The sequence below is a fragment of the Colias philodice genome, chromosome 13 (genome assembly GCF_061535455.1).
Source record: "Colias philodice isolate Cphi_HAF_F1 chromosome 13, ilColPhil1 Martin Lab GWU primary, whole genome shotgun sequence".
Taxonomy (NCBI): Eukaryota; Metazoa; Arthropoda; class Insecta; order Lepidoptera; family Pieridae; genus Colias; species Colias philodice.
Window position 1 is genome coordinate 3,314,932 of NC_143098.1, and position 17,906 is coordinate 3,332,837.

At 34.1% G+C, this 17,906-nt stretch overlaps 2 protein-coding genes across 7 annotated transcripts in view; one reads left to right on the forward strand and one right to left on the reverse strand.

The window, feature by feature from the left end:
- chas (chascon) overlaps positions 1-15,783 on the forward strand; it is an 88,644-nt gene extending 72,861 nt beyond the window's left edge. For all 6 annotated transcript variants that reach the window (XM_089702234.1, XM_089702230.1, XM_089702229.1 and 3 more), the window contains 6 exons: positions 2,775-2,927; positions 4,107-4,208; positions 5,056-5,206; positions 5,765-5,851; positions 10,317-11,559; positions 14,553-15,783. In XM_089702234.1, coding sequence (XP_089558360.1) covers positions 2,775-2,927; positions 4,107-4,208; positions 5,056-5,206; positions 5,765-5,851; positions 10,317-11,559; positions 14,553-15,729 — 2,913 coding nt within the window. In that variant the 3' untranslated portion in view covers positions 15,730-15,783. The remainder of the gene's footprint in view (positions 1-2,774; positions 2,928-4,106; positions 4,209-5,055; positions 5,207-5,764; positions 5,852-10,316; positions 11,560-14,552) is intronic.
- LOC149483272 (N-terminal Xaa-Pro-Lys N-methyltransferase 1-A-like) lies at positions 1,903-2,755 on the reverse strand. Its single transcript, XM_089702263.1, has one exon. The coding sequence runs from the start codon at positions 2,570-2,572 to the stop codon at positions 1,922-1,924; it is 651 nt and encodes a 216-aa protein (XP_089558389.1). The 5' UTR covers positions 2,573-2,755; the 3' UTR covers positions 1,903-1,921.
- Positions 15,784-17,906: the final 2,123 nt, after the last annotated feature.

Genomic DNA, 17,906 nt, shown 5'->3' on the forward strand with positions numbered 1-17,906 from the left:
AACCGTAACATTTATTTACGTATGAAGTGGACAACTTAAAATCTGTAGGAAATGAGGACGAGGAAATTATAATAAAAAAACTAAGACTTATGAAATGAGATCGTTATTTTGATAGAAGTTAGTTAAAATGTTATTTAGTATACTAAGAATTGGATTTGAAAACCATTTAAATTGTGAATAATGCAGGTTCACGAGACCTTACGAACCGAGGCTTTCTAAATATTACAATGGTGGCGAAAATATAATTAGGATTTATGATCGTGTTCTGCTAGTCATGATATTTCTTAGTGCTTGTGGTTTTGTGTAAAGCCGTGATTAAACAAAGGCCGTTTAACTTCTAGTCGTCAAAATGTTTAAGTCCGCTTTTGAATTACGGGTTGTGTATTTAATTACCTGGAACCGCATATACAATGTTTAGGAATAGCTATTGAGCCAAAATAATTATTCTGTTATTTTCGTAATCACACCCCATTTTAAGTAACTGCCCACCATGCTATTATTTGCTACTGAATTAGTTTACTACTGTGTTATGTTAAGATAGTCACACTTTAAAGGTAGTTTAATTTGAAAAATTGTACAAAGAATACCTACCACTAAGTTCTGTTATATGAAATTGGCAAGGCCAGGATCCATGCATTTCTAACAAATCTCACTGTACTCGTGACCGTTCGCATTACAAACACATTGCAAAACTAAATATTGTACTATGTAAATACTATTGCTACACTCTTCAATACAATATTTGTAACTTATTAGGATATTTATCGAGATTGCAGATTGTTGCAAGCACGTAAATTCATATATAATTTAATTCATTAGCAGTCAATGTTTGGAAATATCATGGAATATAATATTTGAAAGCTAGTATGTATCATACAATTTATATTATAAAAAAATAAATAGTTTGATAAGTACTTTGTTGGTTACGATTTTACCCAAAAACTGTAACGATTTTTAAATACTTTTGCCATTACTACATCTATAAAACATAAATCATATTTATTGTGGGTCAGACCGGGCGAAGTGGCTAGTATATTATAACATTAGAACCACGGTCTAGTGTAAAAAAAAATGTATGTCACATGTATTTACTATTCTAGTTAGAAGACTATGTGTTAAATTCAATATATCAGTTCAGAAACCGCTACACAATGCGGCCCTAATAAAACCTAATAGAGCGCTATCTTTCACTTACTGTTCTTTGATCGAAATCTGTTGAGAGGCTAATTAATATTTCAATACCAGCACAATCAAATATATATGATTGTAGTTTTGATGTGGCTTCTAACGAATTGTTCAATCTTGCCGCAAATAAAGGTTTATTAAGATCCTATTTATATATCCGAATATCTCAGTTTATTGCATAACTCATTCATTCATATATTGATTGTTCTGAGTTTTGATTTGAATCGAATCACAAAACGGCTTAATTTGTTAGAGGTTTTTATTTAATGATTCAATTTTAATTCTTGTTTCACGAGACCATTGAAAAAAGGAAACATAACGCTTAACGAAAATTTATGAACAAATTGTCGCAATACGACAATTGAATTCCGCAAAGCTCCGTAGTTGAGTCAAGAATTTCGTAACTAGTAAAACGGTGAATGCACTCGACTCGCAACGGCACGTCCGAGATCCTAGTTTATAAACCTCATAATCACGAACCCAACCCACGATTCGACACTTCATCATAGATAAGCCTTTTTCATTATGAATATGATGTATTTTCGCAGTTACCCGTTACCTTCTGATACACAGAAATCATAATGATCTCAAACGTGACATACGACGTAAAATGCAGATAGAAAAAGTATTTGCAAAATAAAACGAACAACTTTCTTTAATTTAATATTATGTAAAAAAACATTGCAATATTTTCTTTGCAAATTGTATCATGTTAAGATCTCATTAACAACGATTTTTACGATGGCTTTAAAGCAAACATGTGAACAGGATAGATATCATCTGGAAAACCAGTTTGTATCTCGGTTCTTATCATTTCTAAATTAGCTTCCTCGAATATTTTGAGCATCAATTTTACCGGGCGCGTGACTGACGAATCTTCATCATCATACTCTAACTCGTCTGATGTTGTTATGTTCTCTTTAATTACAACCAAGCCGTTTTCTGCAAGAGCCTGCCGGCATCTTTCTAAGAAACCAATCAAATCATAATCATTTAAGTTACCCAGTACCCATTGGCACCATATTACGTCATATTTTTCCTGTGGCTTAAAATTTTGCAGACCAATTTGATACAATATTCCTAATTTGCTATCATCTCCTATCGATTGTTTGGCCGTGTTAATGAACTTCTCATCCTGCTCAACTAAGTCAACCTTATCGAAATAAGGTATTAAAAGGTTTTTACTAACTCTGCCAATACCGGCTCCACAGTCTAATGCTCGCTTGGTTGCTGGTGGTTTATCAATCGATAATAGTTCATCTAGAAATTGTTTGGATCCCGCGATGTCAATGTCCGCAATATGCCCAAAACCTCCGAGAACTCCGTCTATTGTGGACGGCACATTAGCCCAATATCGAGCGGCGTCTTTGTAGAAGATATTGTCCATTATAAAACGAATTATAGGCTTGTAATTTTTGACAGTGTAAAGAAATGAAATGCTGTCAAAACAAAAATAAATAAATACAGATTATAATGTGTAAGATGTAAACTTAGATAAAACAAGAAATCAAGAAGTATTATTGTTGAGTAAATAGTTAAAATTATATCTTTATTATGTATAATAAAATGATGTATTTTAATTGTTTCAGGCGCTAATAGCTGCGGTGAACGAAACGAAAGAGGAGGACATTCGCGATGCTCTGAGGAATCAGACGGAACAGCAGCTGGCCCTCGTACCACGAGGTCCCACGCTCGTCAAGGATACCGTTGCATACAATACTACTATCACCACTGATGATACGGTAAGTTACGTTGCAGAAGTGTAGTGTGAAATATGAATGAATCAATACGATGATAACAAACGACTTATTTCTAAACCTGATATTGAGCCATCCTCAATCAATTGTACTGGAGAAGCCATATTTTTCGTACATAGCTTACCTTCATCATAAATAGTATAGGATTAGGTATATTATTGATTATCCCTTATTTGTTTTCATAAGAAAATAATGCTCCAGTAAATAATATTAGAATAGAGATGTCTTTGCATCAATATCATCAACCAGTTGATCTTCTTACGCATTATTGTACAAATGTGTATTTGTCTAAATCAATAGTAGATATCTGAATTAATCAGACGTAAATAAGGAAGCATAAAATAGTAGAATTGAAATACGCTGATATTATTTGTTTAACAAAGGTACCGATGAAGCAAAAAAAAAATATCTTACATCATTTATCGTGAGCCAATCAAGTTCACAGATATCAAAGTAGCGACCTTTCTATAAACGATTGGTACTATTTGTTAAGCATTCACATTTTACTTTCATTGAATTACTTTTTTCTAGGAAAGAATCAATATTCAATGCTAGATATTTTATTATATATGCATATTTAGTTTCTGTTTCTCACAATACCATTCGTTTGCTTTGATGACACTACTCTTCGGTTTTTGTGAAGAATAATGTTTCAAGTACAATAGATATGTATGACCTCAGGTGATCTAGCACAGACTTCTATTGGTCTAACGGGTTATTATCAATTATTATCATGGTTGACATCATGATTGTGTTGAATTTCATTTATAACGTATTCCAAGAACTGGTTGGGTTTCCGCAGAAACTTGAAGTTACGATTGATAGATGGAACTTTCAGAAATTCAAGAAAGCTGAATTATACGTTAAACATTATCACTTTTAATAACTAATCATGATAGCCTTATAATTTAATTTCTTTGCAAAGTAAATCAGCAAATTCGCTATGGTGAAAGAATGATCGTAAAATTTGATTTTCATGCATTTTAACTTGCTTGGTTCTTTGAATAATTATAATTAGACATCGCAATGAGGCTTAAAATGCCATCTATTCTTTAAATGAATCAATGTTTGGAAAGCTTATGAGGATAAAGGTGGATCGAAAGATGACTTTTAGTTTCGTTTGTGGTATTTCTGCAAATAAATACAAAATGTTATGTGATACAGGAGGAGTTGCGAGCTCTACGACCAGATGGCACGATAGTTACGGAGACGCGACATACCAAAGAACAGGAGCGCGTGTGTGACGAGGAGCTGGGGAGGGAAGAGGTATGATTAACTCTTGCTTTGATTTGCAACTTATTAAGAAATATATTTGAGGTGTTAATATATTAGCAAATAGTTTAAAAAGCAAGTTTAATAATATTTAGCCAAGCTGAACACACATTCTTGTGTTGGTCCGTGGCATGAACTGATGTTACTTAGTCTAAGATCTGATTTATTTTGTATTTGTTACTGACTGTAATGTGTGTCTAATAAATAAAATATAAATAATATAAAATTCTACTTTACAGTACATACACTTGTAAGAAAAGATAAACAATTGCAAACATTATTAAAAGTAGTATACATGGTAATTATTATCATGGGTTTCGTTTTAAGTATTAACTGCCCATAAACTAAATAAGGTTCCAATATTCACACAGTTCATTGTACCTAGTTTACGGAAAAATTCGTTATATTTATCATGACAGAATGTTTTGGATTTGCTAAACGTAAACAATATTCCATTACAGTAGATTTTATGATAGTAAACATCTAAATTCTAGGAACTGTATTTAGGATCATTGTTTATAAACTGTATCACAATATAGATCAAAACATAAACAAAATAATGCCTACCTTTAAGGTTTATTAATTAATCAACACTGTATTTGAGCAGATGTCTTTACCGAATTAATAATCCTTGTAACTTTTACGGTGATAACGTTTTCAACGTTAAACTCAATCATTTATGTATTCAAAGACTTCTTCTATAATAAATGTTGAATTGTCATAACATAGATTTACCATATTTTACCACCGGTAATCAGTTTCTACAGAGAAAAACCGGCAAGAATTTCAGCTGTAATTGTAATGATAATAATTAAACACCAATTATTGTTTTATTGAACAGGTCGGTTCATTAAAAAGTGACGAGAGTTTAGTAGAAGAGAGTGGTGGTAAGGAAAGACGCAAGCGCACAGAAGTGGAGCGGTCCACTGAGCTGATGGCGGGCGGGCTAAGGGTCGGGACACAAGTGCATTCCAGGACACGGACTGAGGAAGGTTAGTAATTATTATATACTAGCTTTCCACCCGCGGCTTCGCCCGCGTTTTCAAAGAAAAATCAGCAATGTTCCCGTTCTCGTGGGATTTCCGGGATAAAACCTATCCTTAAAATTCTTTCTTAGGGGACGCCTACGTCCTTACATCTACCTGCATGCCAAATTTCAGCCCGATACGTCCAGTGGTTTGGGCTGTGCGTTAGAGTTAGTAGAGATAGATCACTATATCAGTCACCTTTGAGTTTTATAAAATATATAGAGATAGATTTCAAAACAGGAAAATAATGTAAGGGAAAAATAGAGAAAGCAACGATGAAGATATAGAAGAGGCACAAAAGCAAACATATTAAAAAAATCCTGTGTAGTTAGTATCATTGATAATTTCCAATTAAAATGTCTGTATTCATTGAATACTAGTTACAAAAGTTATTGAATGAGCTTTCAAAATGGTAAAAAAAAATCAAGTCTAGTAGAAAATATATCTTCTTTTTTATCAAAGAAAAATTCATGTTTAAATTGTGTATAAGTAATCTTTATTAATATTTATGTATTGTTTCAGCGGAAAGAGAGGGCCAACCGAACATGGACGACGATTGGGACAGTTTATCCGTGCGGATGCGACGACAGCGCCGCCTCCGACTGAACGGTGAGATATTGTACTATTACACATTTTTGTTTAAGCACGTTTTGAAAGTTTCTTGTTATTACCGATAGATGGCGTGGATTTTAAATGTGAAATGTCACGTAGTTCTACTATTCCACACTAGATGGCAGTTGAAGCTGAAACTATTATTTTATAAACTATTTTTTTTATATAAAATTATAGTATAGCGAACTAGCACAATAATTACTGACTGAATATTGTTTAACAGTTATCTTTTTTTTTTCAAATATATAAATGTTTAACGAACAGCGACAATAGCTAATTTGAATATTATTGTGTTAAAATATTTTTGATCTGAACAAAATATGATTGATCTAAGTAAGTATATTAACTTTTTACCGCTATTATAGGAAGAGTCGTTGAAAACCGAAATTTAATGCCCCATCACTTGTTTGCGAATAAACCTATGTACTTACTAAGGAGAGACCTAAGGTACCTATTAATTGACAGCTCAAAATATAATAAATTAATGTTTTACATGCTTCCAAAATATTATGAACATATTTATTATTGCCCTGATATTTAGATTATTCACACGCTATTAATTTAAAGACATCCCACTCATTAATCAAAAACACGGCCTTCAAGATCGTTCCTTATTGCACTTTATAGGATCTAGGTTAAAAGTTCACTTGTTTCTAAATTAAAGTCAAAACCGATTATAAATCACTGGCTTGTTCTATATATTTTTGTTTTCAAATACTTGTAGATAAATCAAGAAATATAAGCTTCTTGAGATTCATAAACAATTAAGTACTTATACTTCATAGACAATGTCTAAGAATGATTGGTAGATAATAACTTTGCGTCTGTTTTTTGCTCGCTTGCATTAAATACCTATACCTATAGAAATTTAGTTCTTCTGAATAAAATAAATAAATAATTTATACTTAACTACGTTGTTGAGTTGACCTTTGAAAGCAAACATAGACGGAGTGACTTTTACACAAAATCATATCTCATAGAACTAAAATAAATGTTCCAAAGCGGTTCTAAATTGCCGAAAATATAGATGAACTTCACGAATCACGATGAACCGCAAAAAATACATATCTACAGAGGAACATAGAACCTCCTCCGTTTTTTGATTTTTCCCGGATTGTTGCCGGCAAAACTGAGTCAAACCGCTAGTTATATTTGTATAGATGGTTTAAATACCTAATCATACATTTAATATTAAACTTCGGATTAGATTATGATTCCTTAATACAAATGATGTTGAGAACAATAGAGTTAAATTAAGGCTCTGATAATAAATCTTGTTTACTTGTTTCTATAAATCGAAGCCAGTCTCCTTGATCTAATACTAACAGTGCGCACAAAGCTATATGTATATAACTAAGACATTGATTTTAATGGTTTTATTATATAAGTGTTGGATACATAACTATAACCTGGAACTTATAGACTCAGTTTTTTTCTTACTCATTGTATTAGAAACTTTTTTTTTGCATATTATTGTGTTTTCTTAGATCATTATTTATGATGCTAAAAATGTCAAAATCGTAAGCTTGCTTGTATCATATTACTGCGTATAAAACAGTCTAGTCGCCAAAACAACGTGTACTTTTATGGTAACCGGACGTATTATTATATTCGATTACTAAATTAATAGTTACGATGTATATTTAACCGACTTCAAAAAAAAGGAGGAGGTTATCAATTCGGCCGGTATGTTTTTTTTTTTTTTTTTTTTTTTTATGTATGTACACCGATTACTCCGTGGTTTCTGAACCGATTTACGTGATTCTTTTTTTGTTCGATGCGGGATGGTGTCGAATTGGTCCCATAAAAATTTTATTCGGATAGGCCTAGTAGTTTTTATTTTATGAGCATTTTTGTCTGTATTTGTAAATGTTGCAAGTGCAAGTTTGAAGTCGGTTGTTTTTAACGCAGTTATTGACTTGTTGTATCTTTTGATTTATGATGTGATGAATTTTTTGCGTTTTAGATATTGTTTGTATGCTGAAATTGAGCTCAAAACTTTAGGCACGGTCTTTTGTGCTTTGATAAGTAATAAGTAGGTATCTAGATAATAGATTAAAGACCAAACTTAGTAGTCCAGTAAAACATCAGAATAAGGTGCATTATACTTATTCGATTTAATCGTGAATAAAATAAATACTTTGTATGTACTTATAAAACGTGAGTCAAAATGCACTCAAATGGAACGATATTATACTCGTATACACACAATAATGAATGAGGTATTAATCATTCATGTTTGTTCAAATAACCATATTACTTGAAATATTTCACCGAAAACATACACGACTAAGTATTAAAATCATAAATTAATTTTTTTTTTCGCATCTTTCTCTTTCTTAATCTGGAAAATGGTCATAGAAAACGAAGAATAAGACAGATTAAAAATTTCAGATATGTTCAGTAGTAAATATAAAAATCGTTTCAGGCCTACCTTTGCACGTATTATTTTATATTATTATATTTTATTATACTTATTAAATGCTCCGTTATAATTATATATTTGTTCTAGTTTAAGACGTAATAATGTTTGATAAATACACAATGGTTTTGACCTTGTCTCACACCTTCAGCTGTATGTATGAACACAATAAGTTATAGTTTTTCAGTAATATAGAGCTATTTGTTACGATTTGTAATGGTAGTAAGTTACGAATTAACTTTTGAAAAAAAATGATACAATGGTATAACTATGTACATTTAATTTATGTGCATTTGGCACATTATATAGCGTTTATCAATACAAAATAATAAGTAGATACAGTATAACAACATATTCTTGTGATATGAATAAACAAGTTGATACAAATAGTTTCGGAATTTTCACGTTAGGCATGGTTTTATGACATGAAATCTTATATATAAAATTCTCGTGTCACAATGTTAGTCTGCATACTCCTCCGAAACGGGTGGACCGATTCTCATGAAATTTTCTGTGCATATCGGGTAAGTCTGAGAATCGGCCAACATCTATTTTTCATATGTACCACGGGCGAAGCCGGGGCGGACCGCTAGTAATATATAATATTATGCATAAATATTATCAACATCGCTTTTTAATGAACATCTTATTAATTAAAAACCAATATTTCAAATGGATAAATCTGATCATTCGACGAAAATAACCCATAAAAACTAATAAAATTACCATGTTTCTCAATGATAAATTTTCGTCAGGCCCTTCGAACACATACAAACAATGTTTCAAACTTGGACCATAATGAAATATGTATCTAGTGTTCCTAAATATCGCAATCCACCTACAAAACCTGAAACGTCTTGCGTACAATTAATACATTTATGTATATAGTAGGCAAATTAATGTCGTTTGTCCATCTGTTTGCCTTTTATGGTCGGACATTGGGCCTACGCGGTAGTTGAGGTCAGATCACGCTTTGACATGCGAAGTGAAACCGTGAGGTGCAGTTAACTTATAAAGTAGTTGCATTTAACTGTGGAGGTACGTATTTTCCGTTATACGAATAAGTTCATTTACTTATATAATTTATAGGATTTTTTAGTGTGAACTTTTCGTCAGCGATTTTCATGAGCATGTGATGCTCATAGTAATATTAGAACGCAATAATAAAAAAGTTATCAAACAGTAAGTTCGTAATTCGTGAAAAAACATAGGTACGAATCAGTTTTAGTATACGTATGATTTTTACCTGTACTTTCAATAGAAATTAAGTAGTTGCAAGCAAAAGATTGTAGCAAAAGATTAAAGATAAATAGATTTTCTATCTATAATTAAAATTTTACAGAAATTGGATTTTTTGCGTAAATTAACAAGATAAACTCGTATAATAAAATAATAATTTACCGTAATATCGATGCTAGTTTTGATAATCTTTGAAATTTCACAATTTGTTTGGCATAATAAACTTGTATTTTGGATAACATTGCTAAAGACAGGATGTCATAAAACTCACGGGGAAGATTTAGAAATTAATTAACATTAAAACTTTGCCACATGCATCACTTATAAAACCCATTAAAATATTACAGAACAGCCGATGCCGATAAATGGTCGTAATTTATTTGTATTGCTGCGGTAATATTGTATGTGTGATTTACATACGGTATGTCCGTATGTGTACCGTATTTATCAAACAGTCAATCGTTTAAGATATCAGATCAAATCGATTCCATTATAAAGTCGTAATTCAAGTTCTATTTGCGATAGCAGTTAGCACTTACATAATTGCTCGTACCATAAAACCTTGTCGACCTAGAAATTAATATTCAGTCAATAATTGCTGCGATGTCTCATACCTCTTGAAAAATGCTTCGGTTGTTTGCATCTTGCATTGACCTTCGACAGTTTGCCAAACTTATTGGTTGTACGATTACGCCATAACATGTGTGCGGCGGTAGGTGGTAGGTGCGGTTACCATTCCGCGGCAGCAGACCGCGCGCGCGCACGTATATCTCGTTACTTAATTCCCTATCTGTTTTACAGATCAGGATAAAGACTACGCGAAACGGCCAATTAATTTCGACATCGAGGAGGAGACACGCAAAAAGGAAACGTCCAAATGGCTAGAGAGTCATTTTGGCAGTGATTCGCGCTCTTCCCACGATTCGATCGCAGAGGAGATTGGACGTCGCCCCGAAACTGGATATTATGTGAAGAAACCTGAAGACGAAGGCTATTACGGAAAGACATCATCTGTGCCTCAACCGCCCGTGTATCCCGATCGAGTGCTCAGAAAGACAAAATCATCAACACCTTCCGACGAAAGACCAGTGAATCGAACGGGTGGTTATTTTAAAGGAGTCGCTGATTGGTCTCAACGTCGAGCCACAAAGCCAAGAATGCCGGAACCGAGGAGCTCATCCCCATCACCGCCGGCGGCTAGATCTCCTTATGCCAGTGATGATAGATTAAACGGTTCATCACCTAGGCACGTATACGGGAAACGTGATTCACCGCAAGGTAGATCTTCACCGATCGGTCGGCGTCACCCGCCGTCTCGCGACGACTCCGCCTACGTGTCCTCATCGACCATGCACAGCCCGCCGCGCGGTTCCCCCTTTCGCCCGCTCGAAACAGATAGATCATTCCGGGAACCGTCCATAGAGGACGATTACAGGCCACCCATAGTTCCTGAAAGGAAGCGCCATTCGAAACAACGTTCAGAGGATCATCGCTATGACAGTGGCTACAGGAGTTCATCTCGCAACGGGAATTCGGCCCGGTCACGCGACAGCCGCGAGGACAGCGCAGTGGAGCCTCCACCGGATTATTCCCCGCCACGAGAGCGTCGCGGCAGTTCAGACAGGGACAGAACGCCGCCGCGCCGCCGGGACAGAGACGAGAGGAAGCAGAATCAGAAGACGCGGTTCGCGGACAACGGCAGGCGGCCATCACCAGTGCGCAAATCCGTAGGGTCCGCGATCGGGAACTCTATAAGGAAGTTAGTGGGGAAGATCCGTTCGGCGTCGTCGGAGCGCAAGACGCGGTGGCGCACGCCGTCCCCGGAGCACGCGTCGCGCACGTACCGGCAGTACGGCGGCGAGCTGGCGCCCCCGGCGGCGCCCCACGCGCCCCACTCGGCGCCCCACGCGGCGCCCCACCCCGCGCCCCCGCACCGCTACTACCTCGGCGAGGACCCTTTCGCGCCCAGCATCTACGGCCGCGAGCACAAGTACGACGGCAGTCCTAGACGCGCAGCTGCTGCCGATGCCCGTGACCGCGAAAGGTAAGAACTATATCTATTTGTAGACAACTTTTTCTTGATCAATCTGATTCAGTTATCGAGGCTGTAAGTTGCCCTAAATAAACCTACATATTTCCCTCTAATAAATTATATCGGCCCCTTAGCGTAGGGATTGCCCTACGCTAAGGGGCCTAGGCTAAGACCTATATTGATAGATCTAGGTAAATATAAGTTGCTGTAGATGAAATCTGATTTAAAATAATTGTTTACTTTATAAATGGTCACAATTGAAACGTTAACAAACAAAGCAAAAATTCTATCAATTTGTGAATCCGTATAATAAACATTCGTGATACGTCTTATTTGTAAACAACGCGCATACCTGTTAACAAAAACAAATTAACTTAAATTATTCTCAGATATTATCTACATAGATGAGTAATGAAAACGATAGTGTGCGAACTTTAAATCTTGCGAATTATAGGTATGCGTAGCCATATACCAATAAATTTTTGATTAATCATATTTTTTGATATGGCCTATTATAGTTTTTAAATAAGCGTTAAATTGTATTAACAATGCCCACCTGTATTGTATGCTAGCCTTAAATAGAATCTTGTCGCAGCTCTAGGCCTCCTACACGATAATATAAGCGAATATAAATTAATGATTTCTACTTTGATCATATCGGGTTATATAGGAAAATCATCGAATACACGTGGATCGAACTTAATCTATGAGTTTCGATACCAATTTAGTATTTAACTTCAAACGATTTACGCTATTAAATTCGAGACTACTTCACATTGGTCATTCATATATCATCATCATGATATGGCAATAACCAATTAATTTTTGACAATGATCATATCGTTCTTTCTTTCAATTAATTGCGACGGCATGCAGTGCCATATTTATAAACTTAAAGAATTATACTTTAAAAATATTTCTTAACGTGTGTTTAAAGTATCTATAGTAGTATCAGTAGAACTCAAAATACAAGAATTTCATCTTAAATATATCGTAAACACAATAAAAGCTTTATGATTAATTAATTGCCCTTGACTTCTCAATTAAAGTTGTAACATCATAATTAAAATATTTTAAATAGATTTTAAACCTACGCCTTCTTTTTGCGCACATTCAGTTGATATGGTTGATCTTTTTTATTCAGTCAATTATGTTTATGTGATACCTAATAATTCTAAATGTTTGCATGGGAAACTATTGAAGCAATTGTTTCCTTTTCTTATTCAAACGATCACTTAAATGGCGTTTATAATATCTACGAGTAATTTATAACAAACACTTCCATAATAGGATTTATTCTTGGAATATGTAATCTGTAGGTAGACATTGTCAAGTCTTTTCAAAACTAAATAAAAAATAAATTTATTCATAATTTATTCGTCGTTAACGATACATTAATAGCTCATAGTACTAAAGCTCAGCCATTGGAATAATTACAAGCATTAGATTTTCCTTGTGGTCGCATTCCAGTGGCGACAATGCAGTGTGCCTTAAAATATTTTATTACAATGCATTTTAGTTATTATTCTCGCAAATACATTCACAGGAAACATATACATTATAATTTTTAATAGATTACTAAAATATGTTAATTATGTACCAAAATAACACGGGAGCTAATGACAAATTTCGTTATTGTACTGTCGGAGTTTGAAATATAGAGATTTTTTCTCTTTGAATAATAAACGAGATACGATAATATAATAAAATATTTAAATTGAGAGTAACTTCAATTTGTTTTTCTAAAGACTGGATAGTTAGTTGATTATTAAACGGATTTAGACCTAAATCAAAACAACCAGTATAAACCCTAATATTACATAGTACAGAAATTATATTATAACGCGTTTTGTTTGTACATACAAACAAAATACCTAAATACACAACAATAAGTCACAGTATTAAGGGAAATTGAAATAATAATATACCCAAAAGAAAAGCAGTGAAGAGTAACGAATCGAGGAATATCATTATTTACTTATGTAAAGCGCTTAACTTTCAGAATAGGAGTATTTTGCAACATAATATGACCCATGTCTGCTAAATTGTTTTTGTGAGCCACACATTGTTCCAAAGATGGATAATTCTTAGTTTTCGAGTAGAAAGTTTTTCCGTAAACTATGGTGCGATACTTATTAGGCAGTTTCTATAGTTTACGTAGTTCTTAGATTTTAAAATAGATATTAAACTTTTGCTTTTATTTAAAGTTTAAACAAGCTTTTTAAAGATTAAGTAGTAAATAATAGATTAATTTATGATAATTAAATTTAGTTATTAAAACATTGATAAAAGACTAATTACGCCTATAATATTATAACATCATAAATAGTAATTAGCACCATTGTTTCAAGATTTTCGACAGCCAATTAAGCTGATAAAATCGACAGCGAAACAATAGCCCTTTATATCAATCAAAAAACTCGTCACATTTCAATCAAGTCGCGTCATTGCGTTCCGGCATATCTTGCCTTTTCGATCTGCGGTTCTCCATGACTTGCCTAGTAAGGGTAAATAAGCGGTTCTCGGTAAAACAGCCCTTATTTAGTGTATAATCGTTGAGTCAGCGGCGTCTCGCGATACATAACTATAAGGACCGTGTGGCAATGGTAGTGCTATGACTCACTTCAAGAATATGTCCAACAGGTGTAGGCTCTGATCATGTAAATTAGCTCGACTGTCATTGCAGCACAAATGTGTAACGCTTCCTTATTGTAGACTTAAAAGAATAACCTCTAACAATCGTTTTTGTTGCATTATTAAATAATGCCACGATCAAAGTATATAATTTAAATTGATGCCATTATAAAATAGTCAACGGCTTAAGATAAGTGAACAAAGCGTGCTCGTTAGTTGTGTAGGCGGAGATTCCCCATTGAATCCAATTACGTTTAAAACACAAGATTACATGTTTTTATGATACGACCAGATAACAATAAACGCACGTGGGATGCGCTCATATTATTACGAAATCATTTTTTGTTAATTCTTGTTTTTTCTCATTCCAGAGGACAATTCTCGAGCACGCTTGGTCGATTCAGTCATTCTGCGAGTCGACTGAATCCGAACAGCGAAACTGAGGAAGACTATTCCCGCTCAGCACAAACCCTACCGAGGAAACTCCACGATCGCAAGGAGAAAACCACCGAAAAGCCGAGCTCGAATAAATATTGGCAACGGCTGACCTCAAACAAACGATCCACAAGTGCCATAAACATATCAAATAACGGAGCACCAGAAGGAAAGGTCAATGGTTACCCGCCAGGTCCCGCAAAACCGGCGCGGACCTACAAAGGCTTGAACAGAAGCAAGAGCTTTGCTATGGGCGTGCCCGAACAGGAGACACATCCTAGATACGTCACAGGAATGAACAGAAACTACTCTACGATGTACAAGTCCAACCCTCACCTTAGCCGGCTCGATGAAACACCTGAACAACTGAAGAGTCCAGGAATCGTCTCGATAATAAACAGAAGCCAACGCGATCTCGCTGATGCTGTATCAAGAGAGACAGAACGAAGACGCGATGGGTTGTTTGGCGCGCGTTACGGAAAAACGACACCTCTAAGTAACGGCCATACAAATGGATTTAGCAAGTCGTATGATGAAACCGATAAGAAGAAGATATTTTTGAAAGGCCTGAGAGATCGTGCCCCAGAATTATACCAAACGCTTCACGATGACGAATCAGATGGAAGTAGATTATCCTCACGCTATGGAACACCATCACCGCATTACAAAGACCGGATATCTGAGGAACGCAAAGTACCAGTGTACAGAACAGACTCTAACAGGGACAGCAGTCCATTCGTTTCACGTTTGGATACGAGGGTAAAAACACCGGCAAATAGAAGAGAGAGTAACAGCAGTGATAATTACTCAGAAACGTACAGATACCAAACAAGGTCTGGTGATCCAGAGAGACCAAGTGTGACAGACACAGTTGAGACGATAAGCAAGAAAATTGTCCCATCCAGAGATGGCCGGTCAAAAGAAATAATTGAGTCCCGAGAAGTCAACTCCGTTACTAAAAGCAGAGGATACAAAGCGGAACCGATAACAACAATTAAGTATTATGAAAATGACCGACCTCTTAAATATGAATCTCGAAATGGTGCTGCTCCTCTATATACTGAGCGGAGAAGAAGTAATTATAAAGTGTCGGAGAAAGTAAGAGATTATTAGGACTTACGTGACGTAAATACTTTTGCCATAATAATAACGTAATATTTTATTGAATGTTAAAGGACTGTCAGACACATCAAATGTGCCTTTATTATTACATTGTTTAATGTAACATAAGTTGCTTTATGTAAAAAGTCATATAGTTGTACTAATAAGTTAATGATAATAATAAGGAAACAGATTCCGTCCATTTGAACTTTGTAACAATTTAAATAAAGATTTTACTCATCAATTGTGAATAACTAGATTTTATAAACTAATTGATAACATTTGATACGATTATTATGAACTAAGAATGTAATCTTAAAAAAATAAATAATGTGTTAATTTACACTAATATTTGTTTCATTTATACTTCACCCACTGATATAGTCATTGGTCAGAGTATTTATATATACTTACAAATATAAAGCTGAAGAGTTTGTTTGTTTGTTTTAACGCGCTAATCTCAGGAACTTACTGGTCTGATTTAAAAAATTCTTCGGTGTTAGATAGCCCATTTATCGAGGAAGGCTAAGGCTATATTATTATATCACGCTAAGACCAACAGGAGCGGAGCAATGCAGGTAAAACCGCGGGACACAGCTAGCTAGTTAAAAACTATTTGATAATATTGCTATTATGTCACAGTAAAAATCTTATTTTTGAAGGACAAGCAAGAATAAAGTCTCAGCTCATATTTTCATTTCTAAAAACCTCTAGGTTGTGAATGGAGAGACTTTACACTTCAAACTTAAAAAGATGGGAAATTTTAATCATTTTTGTAGAGTTCTCTATAAAATAAATGAAAAAGTAAGTCCGTACACATATCATTAATTGATTTATTTGTTCAAGTGTGTACCGTCTGAAGTTTAACAAACAGTAAAATTTAATTCATTGGTAATGAAACTTTTAAGTGTATGACTTATATTTATGCAATGATTCATGTTTTATTTATATTCGTACTACTAATGTTATTGCCGTAGAAGTGTTAGGATATGGTCATGATATGGTAATGTTCGAAATTCATGTATGCAAATGACTATCTGTAACCGATTATTTAAATTAATTACTCTATATAATATAGAAAATCTCTCAATCGAGATCGAAGGTTTAACTAAGACATAAGTAGTATATTATTAGAGAAAATGCAGCCAGTAAGTCATTCAAAAATTCGTAGTGCCTACCTATTACTACGTACTGTAGTATAACTATAGTATTAGGTATCTACTACTAATTAGGAGTTATTCTAATGAGAATTAAGAGGAATGGATGAATTGAAAAGCATTTACAACATTTTGTTATTTATGGCATGTGTGACTTTAATAAAAAAGCCTAAATAGGAGAAGTACTTGATGAGATTCCGTTTATACTGTATATAGATGGATACAATTAATATAATATGTATGATAGTGACATCTATTAAAAATTTCTTAAATTACTTAAATTCACTTTATTTTAACTCAACTGTACAACTTGCGCATTTTATCATGTAGATAGGTCGAGAATTGTTTAATAGATGGCACTTATATAAAACTTATCAGGGCGGTTAAGGCTATAAAGGCATTTTTTATAAATTATATCATTCTTTCAAATGAGTATACAAAGTATGCGATAATATCATCGCAAATGGCGAAATATTATAATTAAAATGAAAAAAATTAGGGCATAAAAGCTTTTGGAACGGGTGCTCTACATAAAGTTTTATACTGAAAATATGAACTTATGTCTTATAACCTTTATTATTTTATGAGGCATTTTTGTTTCGTTTTATATACAGTCAGTTAGCTTAGGCAAACCGCAAACACAAAGTGAACTCTTTATTTATGAAAACTTTTACAAGAGCTTTCGAATAGTAATAATATGTATTTTTATACTGCCTTTGGGTCAGAAGGTCCCTTTTATCTCAAGAGTCCAATGTACTTACTTCAATAAATTTAAAAATAATTTGGAAAATCCAAAAGTGCACGCCTCATAATTTTTTTTAATAAATATTTATTAATTATTATTTTTGTTTATTTAATAACAATTAAACCACATCGAATCAGACCCTGAAAAATGAAAGGGTTCTATTCCTGAGCATACTCAAGCGTAAGAGAAAAAAAAAGACTCGATTAGTAAAGTATTTCGGTCGCTATCGTGTTAACAAGAAAAAGGATCCGCACATACAGACACACGGACGTCCAAGACAGAACTTT